Source organism: Mollisia scopiformis (assembly GCF_001500285.1).
Source record: "Mollisia scopiformis unplaced genomic scaffold LY89scaffold_27, whole genome shotgun sequence".
Classification (NCBI taxonomy): Eukaryota; Fungi; Ascomycota; class Leotiomycetes; order Helotiales; family Mollisiaceae; genus Mollisia; species Mollisia scopiformis.
Window position 1 is genome coordinate 407,289 of NW_017263607.1, and position 22,410 is coordinate 429,698.

Below are 22,410 nucleotides of genomic sequence, written 5' to 3' on the forward strand. Positions count from 1 at the left end.
AATCACAAACCAAGAAGCAACAACCCCGCTGCTCCAAACAAACATCGTTTCAGTGCCGACTCGGGCCGCGATCATCTGATGCATGCATTTCTGACTTGAATTGCATCATCCTGCTTGTTCTGCTCTGTCTGTGCTCAATTGGCTTTTCTGACAGGCCTTTTCTGACAAGCGGACGATCTTATCGCGAAGTTTGATCAGCAGGTGTGATACGTGATACTTGTCACGTGGTGCGCTCCGGCTATAAAGCAACAGAAGAATGGTGAGATGTGGAGATGGAGATTTTGGAAGAGAGTGTGGAGAGGAACTTGAGAACATGCAAAGAAAGGGTTGCAAGCTCGCATGCTCCCGTAGCTTACGGGTCCACGATGCATATGCATGCATGCAGATAGGTAGCTTCCCTCCTCTCAAACAATTGATCCGAGACCCAACAAACGAACAAGCAACAGTAAAAATAGCAAGAAAGAAGGTTTAGGAAGCGCGGTAAAAACAAGCTTGTGATAGATAGAGCTGTGGTGTGTTCCTGCGAGTGCGCGTCTGAGAGCTGGGATTCGAGGAGAGAGTTGAGGCGTGTGCCAATGAGAATTTGAGGCGGGGTGGTTAAGCGCTGGGGATTTTGACGCGGTGTGGGATTATTGGGTGGCTGTTAGAGGGGCGTGTACCGAACTGATGAGTGATGGATGCCGTGATGCGGGTGTGATGGAGAGAATGATCGAATGATTGAATGAGGGGAATGTTGGTTTGTTGGTATTGGTGAGTTGGCCATAAGTGAGTGAGAAGTGAGTTGTGTCGAGGTGGAAGAGAACACAACTGAGAAAGGGCAGAGATTTTCCAACTCTCAGACACGCTGAGGATATTTGAAGAAAGTGGAAGGATGGAGATGCCATGCCATGCCATGTCGCAATCCTCGGCTCCAGCAGCTTGGGCATAACATGCGCCTGATATGAAGCTTTCGGCGTCGATAGGAAGAACGTTGTTACACCAGCCGTGCGAGAGCAGGCGGTGAGCGATGCTTGGACCGTCCCGGGCATGATATCGGAGGCTGAAAGTGGCTCTCAACGTGGTCCTGCTTCCGAGATATGCTTATAACAATGCCTCTATATTCGTGTATTCTTGCATGGTTCTGCATAATGTGAGAAGCATGACGATCCAAGAAGTGTGGAGACCGCGATGCTGGATCCTTTGTTTGAGGTGCCAAGTACTGTACGCCCGTAGACGAGAGGGAAACGGAGTTCCCCCCTTTTCCTCTCACAGCCTGAAGAGATGATGGAGTTGCTGAAATCGTGAAACATCATACCTGCAGGTCATCGAAACACATGACAATATACTTGAAGCGAAGATATACCGTAACTCTGGAAGTGGTGCTCGAAACGATTGATTTTTGATGGTATCGTGACCGAGTTGAGGGACATGCTGAGCTGAGAGGTGAGCTGCGTGAGCGAATTGTCAGCTCCTTCTCTGCTTTCAGAGACTCGTAGATCCGTCCATCATGTCTTGGCCTTGCGTGCGTAGAATTTTCGATGGCAAAAAAAAAGGTTTTGGAATATGCGTAAAATAGAATATCTCCGACCGGTGATGATGCTGAGTAATATGAATATCTTCTCGCCTCTGCCCTTCTCCAGCCAATGTATTTCCAATTCTATCTTGCACCAAACCCGAATCGACTTAAGTCTTGAACCATAGACAGCCAACCATCAGACGCCGCCGCCATCCACAATACGCAAAAAGCCACCAGAATCCCAGCAGCAGCAGCAGCAGCAGCAGCAGCAGAACAACAGAAAGCCAGCCACAGCCAGACCAGCAGAGACCAGCAGCGGAGCGATAGACCCTCAAAATCAGTAGTCAGTGCCGCCGTCAATTCTTCCACTCTTCTTGCTCCTCCTCTTCTGTCTGGACTCGACTCGACTTGACTCGACCCAACATCCACCCTCGACTCGACAATTCATCCTCCTTTCTCCTCTGCAGTGAATTAATAAATTCATCTTTGTCCCCTATTAATACGCAGATACTATTGAATAACATACTGCGTGGTGTTAAGTAATTTACGAAACCCACTCTGCATTCTCTTTGGAGCGCGCCTGCCTCGCAATTTCGCCCGTAATCAAAGCACGGCCGTTTTGCAGCCTTCGAGGATCGCTCAAGTCGCAATCCGCTGCGAACTTTCCTTCCTCCAACATCGACCACCACGACCATCATCGACTTCTTTCTCTCGACCACCACCGCCCATTCTCCCTCTCGTCGTCACTCCTGGGTTGTTGGTTGTGTTCCGAGTCTGCCAGACCCATCCCACGCGCAGCACCCGCTGAAGCGACTTGCATTGGAACCAGGAGTCAAGCATCTGCGACACGCTTAACTCCACCCTCGAGGGCAGCAGGCAATTCCAACCTCTTCAACTCCTCCACCTCCCCCCATCGACAACTTCACCGACATCGATTCCATCGAGTCTCGGGCACACATGTATCGAGCCTGATACCACATTGCTGTTTGTACGATCATTCCATCATCGTTGGTAATACCGTGATCCGCTGAAGGCTCGCGACATACGATCACGTTCACCCACAGCCGTCCTCCCATCAAAACCCATCGACATCTGCATTCCAAACACGCAGTCGGCCAGAGATATACAGCCACAGCGTTCGAGCAAGCAACATCCGTCTGCCGTGTTACGCAGTATAAATATTCCGTGTTGGCAGACAGCTGAAACGCTCGATTGAAAAGAGTCACCTCCCCGATACACCGCAATTGTGCGGACCATCGCCATCATGAGAGAAGTTAATTTCAGTATTCCCAATGTCAACAAGGCATCTGTCGGCATCACCACCGCCTTGTATGATCGCAGAGCCCTCGACTGCACCTCGACCCTCCCACTCATCAATTCGCTCAACCACCTCGCATACCTCACGACATCATCGGCACGGATAAGAGATATTTTGACCGTCGATGGCGGCGTCGAGCGATTGGTATGCCTTCTCAAAGCAGGGCGAAGCAAAGATATGATGGACATGTGGAAATGGAATTTGGCATTTCAATGCGTTGTCAACATTGGGGTCCGAGGATCGGAAAACGTGCGAACAAGAGTGGTGGAGGCCGATATGGTCCCAGTCATTGCTACTATTCTCGACAATTACATCAAAGTCGTTGATAGATGTCGTGAAAAAGCAGAGGAGGCGAAGAAATTGCAGGAGCAGCGATTGAATGGGTCACGAACTGGCGAACACAGTCGCTCTCACAAGGGTTCTTTCGGGAACCGCACATCTCGATTTGAATCAGAATTTCGAGCGTCTCGCAGACAACCACCTCCACCATCTATCGAAATTCCTACTACATTCACAAACGCTCCTTTGACGGCGGGCTCGGACGCCATGGACACCACTCCAACCGGGCCACAATTCGCGCTCACTTCCCCACCCGAGCGAACCACATTCTCTGTTCATCGACACCACCATCATCATCACCATCACCCGAGAAACTCAGATGCCAGACAGCATTTCCTACCTCCTTCTCGCCATAATATTCAGCCTCTCGCTACTGCCGTCCCATCTATGGACGCTGCAGATGGATTTAACATCCGACCCGTTCGTGATGTGGATCGTCTGCCATCAATGGTTCCTGGTTTCCACGGTGGTTTGACATCGCAACCCGAATCTCCCACGACTCCTCTTCCTCCCAATCAAATCCGATCACCTACTGTGCGTCCTACATCCATGTCAGCACCTTCAGCACGTTCCAGGAGACGACCATCCATTCGACACCAAGCTTCGCTTGTTGGGGAGTCTGAAGATCCCAACGCTGATAGCATGGCATCTGATGAATCTGGAGACCCAGAGATCTCAGGTGTCAGCAATGCGGATATTCAATCACCCGTCAATATCCAAGACATCACAATGGACGAGGGAGACAGCATGCTCACTGCTGTAGAAACTCCTTTGGGCTTGACTACTCCTACCGTGTCTGAAGCACAAGACGCGGGTACTTTCAACATTACACATAGATCTGCTATTGATGGTAGCATGATTAACGACGCCACGACTCCAACTGGTCCAGCAATGGGCCTTTCACCTGCTCAAACCACTGCTGCGAATACCCCACCCACCATGCCCAATGCCACAATCCCTCGATATCTCCTTGATCGACCCACAGCAGCAAGCGGACAAGTCCTGGCAGCTATGCCAAGGGACGAAGATGTCTTGATGTCTCTCCAACTCCTCGCATACGTTTCAAAGTACTGCAACCTCCGCTCCTACTTTCAGAAGTCCCATCTCGTCCCAAAATTGAAGATTGGGTCCGAGCTTCACCTTCTTGACGCTGATGAAACAAATCCTTTCTCCCCATCTTCATCATCCTCACCAACGTCATCCACCTCTGCTTGCGACTCAGAGGAAGAAGAATACCTCCTTCCAGACGACTTCAACATCTTTCCTCTTGTCGAAAAGTTTACTGTCCGACATCATAGCCAAGATATGCAATATTGGGCAGGAGTTGTGATGAGGAATCTTTGTCGCAAGGATGATAGTCGTGGAGGAATCAGACAATGTGCATATTATCAGTGTGGAAAGTGGGAAGAGTTCACCAGACAATTCGCCAAATGCCGAAGATGCAGGAGGACGAAGTATTGCAGCAAAGAGTGCCAGAAAAGTGCTTGGGTCTTCCACAGGCATTGGTGTGTAGCTGCAACTCAGTAGCACTTATAGTGTCTATTGACCCCAACTTTCGGCTCTCCTCCTTACACAGGTTAATGCTACATGTCTGGCTTGAGGTCAGACCATCGCTGGAGCGAAGTACGGACGAACGATTTTCCTAATATTTTAATGTCAACGAACGGCCATCCCATCAGCGAGGCATGCATCCATTGCACGAAACGAATGATAGCGAGTCCCTTACCAAAACATCATACGAAATGAAAATCAACTCTGCATCCAAGGGCGTTCTTTCAATCCATTACATCGATTTCGAATACCTTTGCTGCAACATATTCCCTTTGTCTTTTTTACTGGGGCATCAATCCTCAACTCGGAATTGAAGCAAGTATGCGAGGTGACAGGATAGCCGACTTTTGCTTGGCATAATGATTCAGGACTTGTACAATACCCTGCTATGCCAAGCAGAACATCCCTCTGTAGCTATGGGAGGGACGGCATCCCTCAGCATCGTTCATGATTGCGTGCATTTTTGGCTTGGCATTGTTTTTTTCCTCTGCTCTTTCGGTGTCGGTGCTAGGATTGTTTCATCGCGAAGAGGGAATGGAATGATTGGAATGGATCGATGGATGGATATGTTGATCGGTATCAATTTGCTGGTCGGAGCAGAGCAAAAGAATTGTGGATATGGCAGCGGAAGGATGGGAGTCGAGTCGGGATAGGAAAGAAAGTGTATGTATGGTTATGGCTTGCGATGAGCTCAGGGGTGTTGAATAAACATGAACTTGAACATTGATCTTTTTGTCCTGTTGATTTGATGCTGTGTAACTCGTGTCCTGCCCAAGTGTGGAGCTAGTGCTCGCTGTCTTATTAGAATGGAAGTCAATGTCTGTCTAAATTGTTGTGGGGATCAAGTGTAATGTTTGCCGCATCATTTGGTGACATGCCCTGAAGACTGAAAGTTCACCACAGCTCTAAAGAGATGATGCACAGCTGCTTCCTGGGAAATGAATAAAAGATGAAATGGTTCTAATTCCCGAGCTTTAAACTCAAATCGAGTAGGTAGGTAGGGAAAAGTAGCCACAGTAGTCATGTGACTCGCTTCCGCTAGTCTAGGGTTAAATGCCGAGCTAGGTTCGTTCCATACCTATATCAGGCTGAACATAACTCTGCTTTCAATTCTTTGTTACCATACTCCTTGAGGTCTTTCGAAAGAAATTACTTGCAGATCATTCACACGTCGACTTGCACTTTACTATAAAGTTGAAGGCTTTATTATACATCATGGGTATGTTTTTATAATTCTTTGCCTTTCACAAAGTTCCGTTTAGGTTACTACGTTACGGGCTTTGCGAGCATGTCCACAATGTTCTAGCAATAATCTTGAGCATATACAATTATGGATAATATTTCTTTCTTTATCTACCTTTTGTCTTACCGATATGTTGGAGGACTTTGGCCGCGGCATTTGTGCTGTCATTCATTCATGTTGTTTTTATTTCCACCTTCAGTGTTTACATACTTTCTTTGGAAATCTGCCGTTCATTCATGCAGCACTCGTTCTTACGTCCATCTATCCTCCCCGTTGTCCTTCCGCTTTTACACTGTCCTTGTCTCTCTATGCCGTTACCCATTTCTTCATTCATTCCTTCCTTGACTTTTACAAATGCTCATATCTAATCAATCTCCACAGTCTTGTCAGATGCAGCCCTCACGATCGCCTTCGGCCTCCTTGGCACCATCATTGGTCTCATCAGCATCTTGTTCGCATACCTGACTCTTCAAGCCACAGTGCACGGAAAGAGTTCGTTCCTCTCTTTGCCGGGCTTTTGGCCAAGCTGATTAGTGCTGAGCAGGTACTTCGACGGGGTTGGGGGAGGAACTTGGGCCTGTGATGAGACATGAACATACGTACTTCATCGCACCGAGAGGTGCTGGGTTGAAGAGGAGGGGCATGAAAAGAGGATGATAATCAACCTTTTGGTTGGAGTCTTTGATTATGAATGTTTGCTTGGAGGTGACCAAGTGGTTTAATTTTTGGTTTCTGGGACGTTCAGCGAAATGCATTATTCAGTTTTGAATTTTTGGAGTCCGTTTCTCTCTTGATAAATGAAAGTTGCGATTGATGTGCAAGATCCGCGTAACGAAACAGCCTCGTGGCTACTTCTTGCAGCCTCGCGGAACGTTATCTTTCTGCTGGTAAATGTTTATTATTTTCGTAACCTTGTCTCGATGTCCACCTTCGGCGATTTTATGCCCATTGGAGCCACTCTCTAGGCATACTGCACAAGCTGGAGCACGCGGACGACTCGATCTATACGACTGAAGCTGACCCCACGTCGAGATTTCGCTAGTGCTGTTCTAAATTGGACTCGTGGGGGCGACGGACTACTTGCTATCCGGTGCTTCGCATAAGGCCGGTTTCATTGGTCATTTCCTGCCACCTCCAAATCTTGACCGCCCAACTGCTGCAGGTAGTTCCCGGAACTCGCGTTTGACTGTCTGGTCTCGCGCCATCTTTTCTTGTGTGGCTTTCTTATGACGCCTAGTTGGATGTCGCTGATGCGAATGGTGATGCCAACAACTATATAAGATTACTATCGACCATCGATCCCTTCCAGAGATACATGCAGTGGATATCAATCCCCTACATCTCCAAATTTTAGTTTCGTTAATCCATTATGAGTAAATTACATGTATTTTGCTCTCTATCATTGGGGGTTATATATTTTCTTAGGGTCGATGTTGACATTTAAGTTCTGTTGAGTTTCGAGCCAGTTCAAAAACCTTTCTCTGTTTTTTGCATCTTATCAGAAACTTGCGCATACTGATTGATGATCAGTCTCGATCGACACAGCTGTCGCTATAGCCATAGGGATCTTCAGCGCACTCATTAGCGTCGCCAGTCTCTGGATTGGATATCTGACCTTACGTGCTACCAAGGCAGAGAAGTGTAAGTGCTCAATCTACCTGCAAAGCAACTTCATGCTGAACGATAAACTAGCATCTCCTGACAGTTCATCGGCCGAGCGCAATGAAGTGATGCGCCACGAACACAGACACTTTGTCGAGTCCGCGAGTAATCGTGGGAGGAAAGGGTGGGAACTACATGGCGAAGAGGAGTAAAGTCTGCTCGGCCTATGTGAACTTGGACAGCGTGCGAGGTCTTACTGGTGTAATGGTGTCCTGGGAAGAGATAAAAGCACAAGTCTTTTCAAGGACTAATTTCTTCAAGCAGAAGTCTCAAACACAGGTCCTTTCAAGCACAAGTCTTCTCAAGAGCACAAGAAACATCACCAGCCCGGCCACAAGCTGTTGCGTATTGTCGTTTCACTCAAGCTAGTACTTCGTTGTTGAACGCCAATCAGTAAGATACACTACTCACGGCCTGTATCTTAACTCTCAAAACTCTTATAATACAAAGCACTGCTCAAACCCCAAACCAAGGCAAATCATCCTTGAGAAGTACAATCATAACTCACAAACCAATTCGAAAAGTTTCCCGCTGTAAAGTCTGCCACTATCGTAGGTCCAACGTTACTAGGAACTGCCAGTCCATGCCATGTACACTTTTGCAAGCTGTAGAGAGTACGGCTACTTGCTAAGTCGGAAGTGTTGCTCCTTACTCTGCCACCTTATAACACTTTCTCATATAATGCCCCCCGTGGTCTTCCTGACTCTCATATGCCCATAGCCATTGAAATATCTAGAGGTTCAGACGATCTGACGGCGAATAAGGTATTGATTCTAAATCTAGGTATTGTCCCCAACTGATTGACAAAAAAACAGCAGAAATAAGATATCATATCAGATATCTACTCATACGGCAGATCAAAGATTCCTTGGGTCTATATTTCCTCGTTTACCACAGCTCTTTCTAACTATTTTCTATTGTTCTATGGTTCTGTCCTTGGATTTGTTACTCTCTTCACCTCACCTCCCCCCTCTTGCCTCCTTCACCATGCCGCGAACGGCCCTAGCAATCTCATGTCGACTGTCATAGATTGGGTACACAATAACAGCCGCAATAGCTCCAAAATGCCATATAATTGCCATGGTGACCCAGCCGCCGAAGAAGCTCTTGGTGAAAATCCAGTCTCGGTATAGAGGCAAAGGCCAAAGAACGATGGTGACCAGAACATTGAGAACGAAGTAGCTGCTAGCAATCTTGAACCATTTTCTGATATGCATAAGTGTCTGTTCGTCAAATGGGTGAACAACTTCGTCGAGAGGTGGTTGAGAGTTCTGCTGGATTTGTGAAGGATGTGGAAGTGGGCTGCTATCTTCTCCGGTCGTGAAGTAGGTCCCCTTCTCGGCATTTCCTTCGGTTCGAATCTTCTCATTGACAGCTTCGCTACTGGGTAATCCGGACTGGAGAGAGCTGTTCGGTTAACTCTTGTCTTCGATGAGGTCGATTCTTAGAAACTCGCGCCAGTCGAATTGGCTTGGCCAGACTAGAGAAATGATAACAGAGTAGAGCGCCGGAGAGAAGAAAGAGATGATAGCCTCATAAAGACCTGGTACCTGAACCTGAGTGGTTTGAATATTTAATGCTCCAGACCAGTACCACTGATTATAACTAAATCAGCATATATTTCGGAAATGTCTCCACGAACAAGTACTCGAGCACGCTCCCAAAATTTTCAGATGTAGGAACATTGAGTTCGACTTACAGATAGGGCAAGCCAAGCAGAAAGTCCAGAAAGAATCCCAAGAATAGGACTTAGGATTGCTGCCAGCTTCGTTTGTCTAGACCATAGGAGCGTCAAGATCAAGGGCAGGATGCCAGGACATGCGATAATTGGTCGGAAGTAAGTAGACCAGTTGTTCGTTGCACCAGCATATTCGAGCATGATGGCAAAGCCAGCCATGAAGCAGCCGTGGAACACAACACCCCAATGACTCACCTGGAGAGTTTTGCGGTCCGAAGCACGTGGATTGATGTATGTGCGGAAAAAGTCGAGAGAGATGATACTGCTGACAGCAATCATAGAAGAGGATACCGTACTGGTGACGGCCATGAAAATGAGTACAAGCAGACCAGTAGTGGCACCTGTGCCAAGTAGAGACCTTAGTACGTATGGCATCACGAGACCGGAGTTCACCTGGGTGGTTGTCAAAGTGTTGGGATGGTCGAACCAGACAGGGGTCTTCTCGATTGCGCGGGCGCTGAGCCCAATGATTGTTCCGGTACACCATGGGATGGCAAGGAAACGACCGACACTAGGTCGTACGCCGGAACTGTGGAGTGTACTTTGGAAGCGAACGACTTCTGCCAGAACGCAGTGTCCATCAGGACGAGTGCAAGATTGCCAAACTTCAGTACGAGGCCGAACATGACAGCTGATACGTTTAGCATAAGACCATATCATGATATGAGGAGCTCGACATACAGCTTTTAGACTTCATGGTCAGAAGCGAGCCTTGGTAGTTGCCAGGAATATAGTCATCCGCAGCTTTGACTTTGTCGTACAAGCCTGAGAGACCACCAATGTGCTCGTTCGTCAAAACGGCGAGAGAAAAGTAGATCAAGAGGATCAAAGCGATCGTGGTATGCAGAAAGTCCGTTAGAAACGTGGCTTTCAAGCCACCAACGGCAGTATAAGTGACGACTACAATTGTACCAGCATTAGCATACGCATTGGTATTCCTCACGGACTTTCGAAGTAAGCTGACTTACCTCCTGCTGGAATCAGGATACATGCAGCGATAACATGCATCCCCGTCATTCCGGTGACAAGTTGAGCACCTGCAAGAATCATGCTGCCACAACCAAAAATATTGTTGACCAAGTTCAGCAGAATGAACACCCAGTGAGCATACTTTCCATATCTCATTTTGATGATTTCCAGTGAGGTATGCGCGTATGGTACTCGCAGCTTTGCCACGATGCCGAGGACGGCCATAAGCGCAATCTGAAAGGAGAGCCCACTTGCCCACCAGATTGGGAGAGCAATCCACCACTTGTAGGTATAAGCTGCTGAAAAGACGCTTTCGTTGATCCACATTCTGAAGGCATCCATCAATACACATCTACTTCATACCGTTTGCATTCTAACTAACCAACTCGAGAAGACTGCTGAGGCTGTCAAGCCCGTTCCAACGGACCGATTTGCGACCATGAACATTTCGGACTGATCACTATCCTCCGAAAGATACCTCTTTTGTATGCGGACTGCAGCGATGATAAGAAGGCAGAACAAGATCGAAAGTCCGATGATAATGCCATAGCCGTCGGCCTGGGAGAGAAGTTGCACCATCTTGAGATTTGAGAAATCTCAACCACGAAAGAGCAAGACAAGAAACAAACGATGTTAGTAGGAAAGCATTCGAGGTTCTCGAACTACATATATCAGGCATGTATGCACCCGTCCCCGTTGGTGTCAAACAAGCGTGCATTGTATCATCAATTGCGGCCGCGATATTGACGATCGTTGGACTAATGATCTCTCTTTGCTGGGTAACAGACCCAGCAAAAAATAAACTTTTGATTGTTTGCAGATGTCATTTGCTGAGATACCTGGTAGAATGAAGATACCACGTAAATGTTGTGGAATGAGTGGAGCCGCGCAATTGCGTTATGTAGCTCGCGAAGCACGCGAGGATCGGCCAAAAATTCCCCCACCTTTGGTAGTCAATAATGTGCTTGAAGTTGGCAAATTGTTCCTGAAATGAATTAATTACCGACTGATAGACACATGGCATAAGCAAGGTAGAGCATACCTAGACCATGCTTTTCTTTCTAGCATTGAACATGTCGACCAAAGAAGTCGAGAAGTTGACAGCGAAGCATCGAGCAAGGCCAGAGCCACCAGCAAACATCAAGATATTCGCAAAGATAATTGGGAGCATTTGCAAAGACTTAGTCGAGCTGGACAGGGAGGAAGTATTCATCCGGCGCCCTTTTAGCTAAGTCGGAGCCATGGGAAATTTTTGTATGCTGTCTTTGGATTTCAGGGGAATGTCTTAGCGACTTTCGCTAATCTCAAATCCTCATTATGCCGTTTTCACTTCGCAACGCAAAACTTCATATTAGCTCCAGCTATGACACCAGATCGGGGAGCTATTACGTCCTGAGATGTGGAGCGCTGCTTCAATGGGATCTTCTGAGAGCCGCAGGATGTCAAGTCACGTGTAAATTTCAATTCATCATCATAGGCAAGGCAGCGCGGACAGCGCGTACAGCGCAGACAGCGCAGACAGCGCAAAATGCGCGGATAGTGAAGACAACGAAAACAAAATTGCAGATACTGTGCCTGAGTCAATATTTCTTTTAGTCTAAGCCTTGGACAATCTTCTGTCAAAGTGACCGTTTCTTTAATCAATAGTATTAGTCATATTCGATTTAATACTCCTGAATATGGGGAAGAGAACAAATTTCGCATGCTTTCCCTTTTACCATGAGTGACATTTCGAATGCCTGTTCTAACCTTAATAATATCTAATATCTGAAGGCGACAAAATATTCCTCGAAAGCGCTAATATCTTAGGCTATTACTATTCACGATTGCATCGCGATTGCAAGTCTCCGTAATCACAGGTCATGCTCCTGGTAGTGTGAAAAGAGCTGCGCAGGGATTCATAAGAGACGCGTTGTCATATCAATCGTTCAGGAGGAAACCTGCCTTTGTGCATTGGGAAACGAACGATAGATCTGTTAGTGACGATAATTATTCTTTACTAGTAAGCACGAGTGAGCAATGTGGAAAATCATAGTGTACGTTGCATCCGAGACTATCTAGCCTTCTGATGTAACATGATGTCCAGACCAAGAAACCCTCTCGAGTGTACCTCAAAGGCATGCTAAAGACCCAAAGAGTAGACTTTCAGGAGTTTCGTTCCGCAAAAGCTTTGCCAACCAACTATCGCAGACCTTCAGGAATCCGCCAGCCTACCAAGTTTGCCTCGACGGCCCAATCGAATTCAGAATGCTCAGCCGGATTGAGAATGACTTTTCCAGCCCCAACTTCAACCATGAAGTTGAGCTGAATGCAAGACTCTACTATTGTGACACCTTCGAAGACCTTTTGGGTTGCATACTTAAGGACGGCACCAGTTCTCCAACCACCTTCTCAATCTTGAGCCCGGTCTTCCTCATAATCTCTCCTACAAGAAAGTCGTCTAGGCTCGTATTATGTACTGTTCCATCGACAGTAACTCTTGGTAGCTCGAAGGCATTTGGAAAGTGAATATCGTTTGGTGAAAGCCTGCTGGGAGAAGAGTTAGCTGAAGTAACTTAAGGATCTTTAGTATATGGACTCACAGAAGTAGGGCCCTGGTATCTCGGATGATGAAGACACCGATGACGATGTTGTCGTAGGGAGTCCCATCTGAGGATCGGTAGGCTTGGCGAAACTGCTCGGGCGATAGAGAAAGCTTGTCGGCCGTGGCTGGGTCGCAAATGCTAATGGTGTCCATGCTGCCTGCTTGAGATGTGGTGGATAGAAGGCTCGTTATTTCTTGGTTTGCTAACGCCGAGGAAGTTGACTTCTGACTTTGAAAAGTTTGAAGCAGAAAATTGATTACGACTGTCTTATATACAAGCTTATAGCTTCTCGCTTATTTCACGCTAGCCCTGAGCTTCACACCTTGTACTTTCTAGACTCATAGTGTGTGGGGGGAGCTATTCACCATAATGTGAAGTGACTCCAAAGCTGATTTTTTTCACGTGTCTACTTCAGCTACTCACATAGATTTTCGCTTTTTCATGGAAACTTCCCATCGGCGCAGCAATTTAATCGCTTGGCCATAAAGCTACCTGTATTTACTTATATCGAGGGTGAGCCTTGAGTCAAGCATTAAATTGAAAGTATAGGCAACCTGTATAACAGGAACTAATGGTAGTCCGAGCTAAGGATATTACACCAAGCACTGCACATTTCATTTTGAGTGATTACCTTTGGTCTCTCCAGAGCATAATGTACTTTAGTGCAATTGAAGGAACTACCTGGAGGCATCCTGTCTTGAAGTTCACGAGTATGAATGGACCCCTACATGGCGATGACTATGACTCGCAGTGTTTGACTTCGTGTTGTGGATTTAGTTCAGGGGCTCGGCTCACTAAGCGAGGTTAGCTTTACTTACCTAGGTAAGGAAGGAAATCTTTGGAGAGCTGTAAGTATAGGGGCAGACTTAAAAGTGTCTACTCTATTATATTAATCTAGCACTGTCAAGTCTTAGTTAGGACGGAGCAAACAGTCCTAAGATCTGTGACGTGTCTAATCACATGAAAGTGGCAATAGAAAAACATTCCATTGCTCCACGATCAGCAATTCCAAATAGCAATGATCGAATGATAATCCACAGATCGGTGGTCATACGTACTGTGGATGTGCCTTTGTTCAAGATCTTTAGTGCAATTGTCAGACACGTGATCTGACGCGCACCGCACTTTTGCTTTCGCTTGTCGGATCCTTCACAGGCAACAGCGGGGTTGCTGCCTACGCAACTTTTCAACACAATTACTTATCAATACCTTCGAACTCCCGTTCCAAAGAAAAGTTTGCACAACATTAGGAAACATATTACTCAGCCTAATCTAGTCAGAAAACTCTACCTGCACTGGCTGCATCGGCTTTACGACTTCGAAGCCTATAATTGAGACGACCTTCAGAGCTTTCTATCAGAATCACACTCCTCTCGGTCTTTATCTGCACGTTCACGGAAAATGTCTTCATCTGATTCCGACGAGTTCGAGGTCATTGACCAACTCGAAGCCAGCCTCTCACCAAAAGAGCTCGCAAAGGTCCAGGCATGGCTTGAGCCCACCGATTACAATGCACAATCGAGCGAATTCCATCGTCACTTGAGCTCACAGGCTCCTGGCACTGGACTTTGGATATGTGAAACTTCTAAATATCAGCAATGGGAGAAGTCGACTGAGTATGGAAGCTTGTGGATCAAAGGAGTTCCCGGGTCGGGAAAATCCGTGACCGCAGCCTCTATAGTTGAGCATTTGCAAGAGAAGTCCAACACTCCAATCTTGTACTTCTTTTTTCGATATATCATCTCCGCCAACAAACGTCCTCGAAGTCTGGTCAAAGATTACCTTGCGCAACTGCTTCCCTTCAGTATTCGGCTTCAAGCAACTCTGGAATCCCTAACGACTACGGATCTGGATGACTTTTCTGACGAAAGATTGTGGGAATATTTGCTGATTGGTTTGACTTCTGTCGAAAATGCTTATTGCGTGGTGGATGCATTGGACGAGATGGAATTACTGCCTAACGATTCATTCTTGTCACGACTCAACAATTTAGCAACTTTTCGACCAAACAATGTGAAGCTCATCGTTACAAGTCGGCCAGAACAATACCTTCAGAAGAGCTTGAATGATACTTCTATCGTTCATATCAGCCTTGAAGAAGACCTAGTTGGAAAGGATATTATCCTCTTCCTGTCTCATCGCCTCCAAAGTCTCATCTCCCAAAGCGACCAGCAGAGCTTGAGAGACTCACTGGTTTCAGCTATATCTGAGCGATCCAATGGCCTTTTTCTGTATGCTCGTCTTCTTCTGGATCAAATTGCACCTCACTTGGGATCGACGCAAGTAGATGTTAACGAACTGGTGAAGAATATTCCCATTAGCCTGGAAGACATGTACAACAGCATGCTCTTTCACAACGCTACATCTCTCAAGATTGATATCGAGATCCAGATGTTTATCCTCGAACTAGCTACGCATGCATCACGCGCCCTCAGACTGAACGAGCTAGCAAGTGCCTTGGCTTCCGCGTTTCCGACTTCAATGATCCCAATGGCTCCAAAACTTCTCACACGGTCAGCCTGTGCACCACTTCTCGAAATCTTGGAAGACGAAACTGTTCAAGTTATACACCATTCATTCACTGAGTTCTTGTTGAATGAAGAGCGAAGCCTTGACGAGGAGAACTCAGGCCCGCAATTTCCTGTTTTGAACACTTCTCATGTTCACAGGAAATTGACAATCGTCTGTTTGGATCATTTGCAATCCGGTGGATTGAGATTGGAAAAACAGACTTTGGAAACAGGAAAAGGAACCGCCACTAAGCAGAGACGAGGCCGGCGGTTCCCTGAGGAGAATACAGTGGATCGAGAAAATTATCAAGAGGCGAAGTTGTTCAATCCATTCTTGGAGTACGCAGTGGAAAACTGGGCGTTCCACGCCAGCAAATATGATTTTGAGGATGATGGTTTCTTTCAGTCCATCGAGAAATTCCTCAATCATGACAGCATCGATTTCAAGAAGTGGTTGAAGCTAGAATGGATTGCAGGAACAGAAGATTGCGCAGCACCGGCACCTCTCCATGTCGCTGCATTTTCTGGCCTCACGGCATACGCCAAAAAACTTCTTGGAGGAACCGCGGTTGATATTCGGGACGGTGAAGATCGCACACCATTGCACTGGGCCTGTGCACGAGGACACGTCTCGATGGTCTCTCTCTTGCTAGGCAATGGTGCAACACCTGACCCTGAAGATTGCCGTGGGGTCAAGCCCATCCACGAGGCAGCGAGGAAAAACTACGCGAGTATTGTCAAGGCTTTACTAGATGCGGGAGTAGATCCTCTCAGCCCAAAGGAAAAAGAGAATGTGTCACGAAGGTTAGTATGCGGCGATGTTTCAACCAAAGGAGAGACCGCAGTCGAATATGTGTGTCTGCAGGGTCATACGGATACAGCTAAGATCATGTTACCATTTCTATCCTCAGCAGCGACAGAAGAAATGTTCTGCCAATGTTGTCGCCATGGTAAATATGAGGTAGCAAGAGCTATTCTTAACGCAACGAAAGTATCGCCGAATTCAAAATCTAGCGGTGCTACGGCACTTTATCTTGCGTGCCAGTCTCACAGTGTTCCTCTTGTTAGAATGCTCCTGGAGAACGGGGCAGATGTTCATCAGACTTCAAGGTGGAAGTATAAGACTAGACAGAGCTGCGGTAGAAGAGTTGTTGAGGAGCCGCTGAGGACACCTATTCATGCTGTCCTTTATAAATGGGACACAGCTAACAACACTGCTTGTCAAAATATATTACGTCTCTTACTCGATGCTGGCGCCGATATTGAAGCAAGAGACGGCAATGGAGATACTCCTCTTCTCAGTATATTCGGACATCGTCGACGCACCTCTTTTGAGATTGCTGCCCTCACAAGTCTCTTAGAATCCGGGTCAGATGTGCTAGCCATCGATTCAAAGGGTGATTCTGTCCTCCATCGCTTTCTCGATAGCTCACATGATATCCAGTCTTTAAAGATGCTCTTCCAGCATGGAGCTCGGGGTGATGTCATCGGCAAAGATGGAGACACAATTCTTCATACAGCATTACATCCAACATCTCGAGATGGTAGCTCCCGATACACGCTCGATCTTGTGAAGATTCTTCTAGATATGAAAGCACGTTGTGATGTGAAAAACGAGCATGGATCAACCGCTCTAGAAGTTGCAGCCGGTACTCGCGGTTGCGGCTTGGAAATGGTCAAGACGCTGCTCCAGGCCTGCTCTGATAAAGATATTATTCAACGTTGTCTCTGGCATGTTTCCACTCGGAAAACAAAGGAAGAAACAGTCGAGCTCATTCGCACTCTTCAAAAGTTTGGTGTATCATTGGAAGATCGTAATGATAAAGGCGAGACTGTATTGCTTGCTCAAGTAGCGTGGGAAGAGCTGTTCGATGCGTTTGTCGAATGCGGTGCAGATTGGAAAGCTATTGATTCGAGAGGTAGGGGTGTCCTTCATCACTACACCTTGAATTGCCACAATAATTCTACTCCACAACGGTTACAGAGATTGGAAGGTATGGTAGACATGGGTTTGGATCCATTGCAGGTAAGCATGCGAGGTATCTGAAAATATGATGTCGTTCAATGTTGACATGGCGCTCAGGTTGATCACGACGGGAATACTCTGCTTCACGTTCGAGCAGCAATCTACAAAGGCGAAGAGCTCGATCGCTTGTTGGTTCAAAAGCTCTTGGACTTCGAAGTTTCAGGCAATGCCAAGAATAATAAAGGGATGACACCACTCCATGTCTACTTCGAGAACTGGGATTTTCATAGACCCACCACCACAGTCCGCAAAGCCTTGAATGAGCGATTCCACGAGCATTTTAAGATTTCATTACTGGAGATATTTAAAAGGCAAGCTACTCGTGTTCCCACAGCTATTCGTCCGCTTTCGTTAGTGCATTGTATGCCTTGAAACTGCTCGTCGACCTCAAATGCTTGCGTCGTCCTCCCCTCTTCCGAACAGAATTTTCTCTTCAATGTTTCGTTGAGAAGTCAAGTTGAAGAAACAAAGGCTGATATGTGATCTAGAAATCCCGAAGTTGTAGATATTAATGCCCAAGATGCCGAGGGTGTGACACTACTTCATTTAGCAGCCATGCGGTCTGAAGCTCGATTGTTCTATTTGCTTGAAGAAGGTGCAGATCCTTCTATCTTAACAAAAGATGGTCGAAATGCTCTCCATCTAGCTTGCCGAGCACGCGAGGGAAATGTTGTTGAATACCTGAGCCATGTAAGTTTGCTCATTCCCTAAATCATCTGCCCCCAATTCTCAGCACTCCAAAGCACGAGACCCTCTGCTATTGATTGATTCTCGCATGTGCTTTTATTCGCTTTCGGTATATTACTTACATTAAGTACAGAACTTCATGACGATGATCAATCAACGCGACATACATGGAAGAACACCTCTTCATGATGCCTGTGCATCAGGCCTTCTGGAATCTGTCCGTTCTCTTCTGAAGGCTGGGGCAGACATCACCGCCGTAGACAACAACAAGAGAACTCCTCTTCACGCATGTGCTGAATATGCCGACGAAGAGAAGCTATGGAGTTTGCTAGCTCGTCACAACAAGGAGTCTAGCTATTGTCTTCGAGATCGATTCAGGCCCGCCCGCTCCACACCGCCATCTTACCAGCAATGGCATGAAATTCCTAGGCGAGGACCAACTAAGACTCTATGCTCATCAACTACTACATCTACAGAGCAATACAGTTTCAACATTGGCCACATTGTCAAAGCTCTCCTCTCCGCTGGGAGCGCTACTGAAGCGACTCGCCAGAACATTCATAATCAAACACCTCTGGACATGGCCATTGAGTATGACTGCAAAGAAATGGTGCAGGCATTGGAGTCCTCGATTGTACAAGTTCAAGATTACCGGAAATTAGAAGTTGGAGATCGTAGACTGGAAACGCTAGCTGCATTGAGAAGGCCAATGTCAGTTAGGGAGCTTGACGAGTCAGCGTGCCAGGAAATTTTGCAGAATCCATCGTTTTATCTTCCTTATCTTACTCCGAGCAACGTGGAGTGGACATTGCAACAATGCAGAGAACCTACTGGCGCGGGCGAACCAACATCTGCCTTATCTACGTTGTTACCATTTTTGTGTGTAGCCGTAGCGAGTGGCTTTGCCGAGTCAGTCGAGAGTTGTGGTTCTCTAGCTCGAATCAACGATGATCCGAAGGCTGTCCTAGCTCGAATTCAAGACGAAGCAAAAGTGCCTGAAGAATATTCACCGATATACTCGACACCCATGCTCAATATAGCATGCTCCAGAAAGCTACCAAACATGGATACGATCAAGGTGCTCATCGAGAAATGCGGTGTGGATGTTAACGCTCGTGCCTTGGTCAAATCAAGGGAATGGGCCAACCCCGTTGACTCCATAGAAGGAGGTACCTCTCTACATGTCCTCGCAAAAGCTCATTGTTGGTGGCAGCTCGAAGCACTCAACTATCTTGTACAAAATGGCGCCAACATCGAAGCAGTCAACGAGAAAGGCGAGACACCTTTGCATGTGGCTTGTACCGGACCAACATATGTCGACATGAACTGCACAAATGCTATCTATGGATACTGGAGGATCGAATTCGTCAACGCACTTCTCGAGCTTGGCGCCGATGTCAATGCCCTCGACAATAGCGGCCTTTCTTGTTTGCACAAAGCTAGTTCTTCTCCGACCATCATGAAGATACTTTTGAAGCAGGGTGCAGATCCCACTGCTGGAAGTACTTCACCTATTTTCTCCGCAATCCAGATTCAGTGCCTGGAAACACTTTCGACATTGCTCGATGCAGGCATTAGTCCCAATGCCATTGACACCAGTGCGGAGTCTGAAGGCTTTAAACTACACTATCTTGTCAAGAACCAATCTCGTTCCGCACTATTCTGTACTGCCTTTGCCAGTTTACACAATCAACGGCCCAAGCACTCCTCGCCAGTAGCGAAATTGTTGATCGAAAGAGGGGCAGATATCTATCATCGGCTCGACGACACAGATACTCTGATACATTACTTCTTTGAGAATGCTGAGTATGAGCTAGTCTGTGCTTTCCTTGACCATGCGTCGAAAATTGACTTCGACACTCGAGACAGTCAGGGACGTACTGTATTCCTGGCTGCCTGTGATTGGAAACTATGTCTGCCTTTTGAGCATCATGATTGGGAGTTTAAAGCAGTCACCCCATTTCTCACAATCCTTGAGTTTGGCGCCGATCTTTTCGCAGTTGACAACGATGGCCGAAATGCTCTACACCACCTTCTTGACAACCCTGACATAGAAGAACCGGCAATCAAACAATTCCTCGCTCATGATGCCGCCAAGACTATGCTTCATCAGAAAGATAACAAAGGTTTCACGCCTCTTCACTGTGCCTTGAGGACACTCCGCCCTGCCATTGTTGAAGTGCTCCTTTACATGGGCGCAAATCTGCAGAGTCCAGATCCAAATGGCGCAACCGCATTGCATCACATAGCAGCACAGTGCCTACAAGTCAAAAGACCCTCGAAGAAAACTTGGTCCGGTGCTCACGAACCCGAATATTACAGCGGTCTCCTCGCTCTGTGGAAGAAGTATCTTGCTATGGGAGGTTCTATCAACGTCCGTGACAATGCAGGATCACCACCCCTTTTCTGGTACATGTCATCTAGTCAACGCGACGATTATAACGCGGCCAAGGATGGTTGCTGCCATATGGAGCACTTCGATACTTATTTCTTCGAAGATGTCAATTTGAACGCGAGAAACAATAATGGAGAGAATGTGTTGCATATCATTGCAAAACGAGAGAAGAATAGCTGGACGAAACCGGAGCACGATAAACAGTTGTATGCGTTCCCCGTCAGGAAGGGCATAAGTCCATTGGATGAAGATGGAAAGGGAAGGAGTAGTTTGGATATTGCGGCTGCTTGTGAGCAGAAGGGTATCTTGGAGTTGTTTCAGCATAAGAAGGAATCTGTGCGGAATAGTGGTCACACACATTCACACTGAATATCCCGATTTGATTGCTGGAAAAATGTCTGAAGGAAAGATTTCATTTTTTGAGAGAGAGGCCGTCATTCAAGTATTACAAAAAGTTGTTGGGTGTCTCATATTATATCGCTGGCGTTTCTTATCATTTACTTACAATTTGAAGAGAAAATCCTATTTGATTATACTTGCACAAATTCTTGGTCCTCAGATACTCCACCACTAACTTCATACAGCCTACGTCGATAAAAATCCGCTGATTCTTGTAAGCTCATATGTTCGAGCAGATCTGTGATCATGAATGGTCCTTCTGCGAGCACAGGACCGAACTTACTCTCGTTCAGATCATCTTGAGCTTTATCACCAGTCTTGCTCCATGTCTCATGCTTCGTTAACCTCATTAAGTTCATGAGACTAGACGGCTCCACTATCTCGATCCACCTGATGACTCCGCAAAGTAACTTTACCCACTGAGTCACACGTTCTCCATCTAACGTCCCCTCATGCTGTCGAAACTCGATTGTGGTCTTCGGAGTTTCGCTCGACAAGTCAGGCCGCAGGAGGTTGAAGATGGGCTTGACGTTGTACGCCATGTATCGATTGGGGACAGTTCCTTCCTCGCATACAGCTCTTACCAATGCTTCCATATCCTCATGTTTCTCTAGCAGCTTGCAACCTTCGTATGCTGTGATACGATGTCCGGTCTGTGTGAGATGATTGGCTGACATAGAAGAATATCCCCTCATGCTCTGCGTGTATTGAGAATCGCCCTGTCTGTTAGCTGGATGAAGTGTATCGAATTGGTGATGGAAGGCCCAGAAGAACATCATGGCTTGCTTCACGCTTCTGAGTCTCCATCTAATGTCAGTTCCAAATGAGACATGCACATGTAGACCTGTGCTTTCATTGGTGTTCGTCAAATACTTCGTGGTTAAGATTTTACATACCTTTTGAACAGCTGCAAGATTCTCCGGTGTGAAGTCGTAAGCAGGAGATTTTAGTTCAACACCGAGCCAGTGGTATTTGTTATTGGGCGGACTGATACTGGTATCACCTTCAATGTCCCACTTTGAGACGTCAACCAAAACAGGGGACACCTGGGCTGGAGTTTGATTGATTGGTAGTCCCGCTGCGCGAAGGTCGTCTCGTATAGATTGGTAGATGGTGCGTTTCATGACTTCAATTCGGAGAATTTCATCGCTGAAATTCTTTTCGTTGAAAAGCTTCGCGTAGGAAATTTTGTTTCGGAAAAGATAGGCTGAAGCTTGGTCGATCATGGATTCCGTTGGCCTGAAAGAGGATGGCTTAAGTTCTGTGATGTCTTCGATCACTTCATTTGGGTAAATGTAAGCGACGTTGAGTTCCAGCTCGACGCCAAAATAAAGTAGAGGATAGAAAGACATCTTTCTGTTGATATTAACTAGAGTACTCGAAATGGGGACAATAAGGAGGGGGAAAGAAAGGATTCGACAATGGTTTTGTATTCGAGTCTGCTTTGTGTGATACATGAAACAATGCCCTTGTTGGTCATCATCAAAGAGTGA

The 22,410-nt window shown here is 46.7% G+C and overlaps 6 protein-coding genes across 6 annotated transcripts; 2 read left to right on the forward strand and 4 right to left on the reverse strand.

Annotated features, from left to right (window-relative positions):
* The first annotated feature begins 2,476 nt into the window (after positions 1-2,476).
* LY89DRAFT_267924 (uncharacterized protein) lies at positions 2,477-4,871 on the forward strand. The gene has a single exon (XM_018206334.1). It carries the CDS (start codon positions 2,760-2,762, stop codon positions 4,677-4,679), a length of 1,920 nt encoding a protein of 639 aa, XP_018064360.1. The 5' UTR covers positions 2,477-2,759; the 3' UTR covers positions 4,680-4,871.
* A 3,696-nt stretch (positions 4,872-8,567) lies between these two features.
* LY89DRAFT_710853 (urea active transporter-like protein) lies at positions 8,568-11,149 on the reverse strand (the record flags this gene model as incomplete). The annotated part of the gene is made up of 7 exons (XM_018217865.1): positions 10,702-11,149; positions 10,315-10,611; positions 10,028-10,246; positions 9,857-9,977; positions 9,308-9,803; positions 9,061-9,203; positions 8,568-9,015 (listed from the first exon to the last, which is right to left on the reverse strand). The coding sequence occupies exons 1-7, from the start codon at positions 10,892-10,894 to the stop codon at positions 8,568-8,570; spliced, it is 1,917 nt and encodes a 638-aa protein (XP_018064361.1). The 5' UTR covers positions 10,895-11,149.
* Positions 11,150-11,355: 206 nt separating this feature from the next.
* LY89DRAFT_689884 (uncharacterized protein) lies at positions 11,356-11,560 on the reverse strand (the record flags this gene model as incomplete). Its single annotated transcript, XM_018215993.1, has 1 exon — positions 11,356-11,560. The coding sequence occupies exon 1, from the start codon at positions 11,526-11,528 to the stop codon at positions 11,358-11,360; it is 171 nt and encodes a 56-aa protein (XP_018064362.1). The 5' UTR covers positions 11,529-11,560.
* Positions 11,561-12,368: 808 nt separating this feature from the next.
* Positions 12,369-13,052, reverse strand: LY89DRAFT_675508 (uncharacterized protein; the record flags this gene model as incomplete). The annotated part of the gene is made up of 4 exons (XM_018213516.1): positions 12,369-12,437; positions 12,530-12,600; positions 12,675-12,841; positions 12,898-13,052. The coding sequence occupies 4 exons, from the start codon at positions 13,050-13,052 to the stop codon at positions 12,369-12,371; spliced, it is 462 nt and encodes a 153-aa protein (XP_018064363.1).
* Positions 13,053-14,086: 1,034 nt separating this feature from the next.
* Positions 14,087-21,058, forward strand: LY89DRAFT_656626 (ankyrin). The gene is made up of 4 exons (XM_018212396.1): positions 14,087-17,436; positions 17,494-17,747; positions 17,925-18,126; positions 18,257-21,058. The coding sequence occupies exons 1-4, from the start codon at positions 14,302-14,304 to the stop codon at positions 20,885-20,887; spliced, it is 6,222 nt and encodes a 2,073-aa protein (XP_018064364.1). The 5' UTR covers positions 14,087-14,301; the 3' UTR covers positions 20,888-21,058.
* On the reverse strand, positions 21,049-22,269 carry LY89DRAFT_740416 (uncharacterized protein; the record flags this gene model as incomplete). The annotated part of the gene is made up of 1 exon (XM_018220584.1): positions 21,049-22,269. One exon carries the CDS (start codon positions 22,267-22,269, stop codon positions 21,049-21,051), a length of 1,221 nt encoding a protein of 406 aa, XP_018064365.1.
* Between the last annotated feature and the right edge of the window lie 141 nt (positions 22,270-22,410).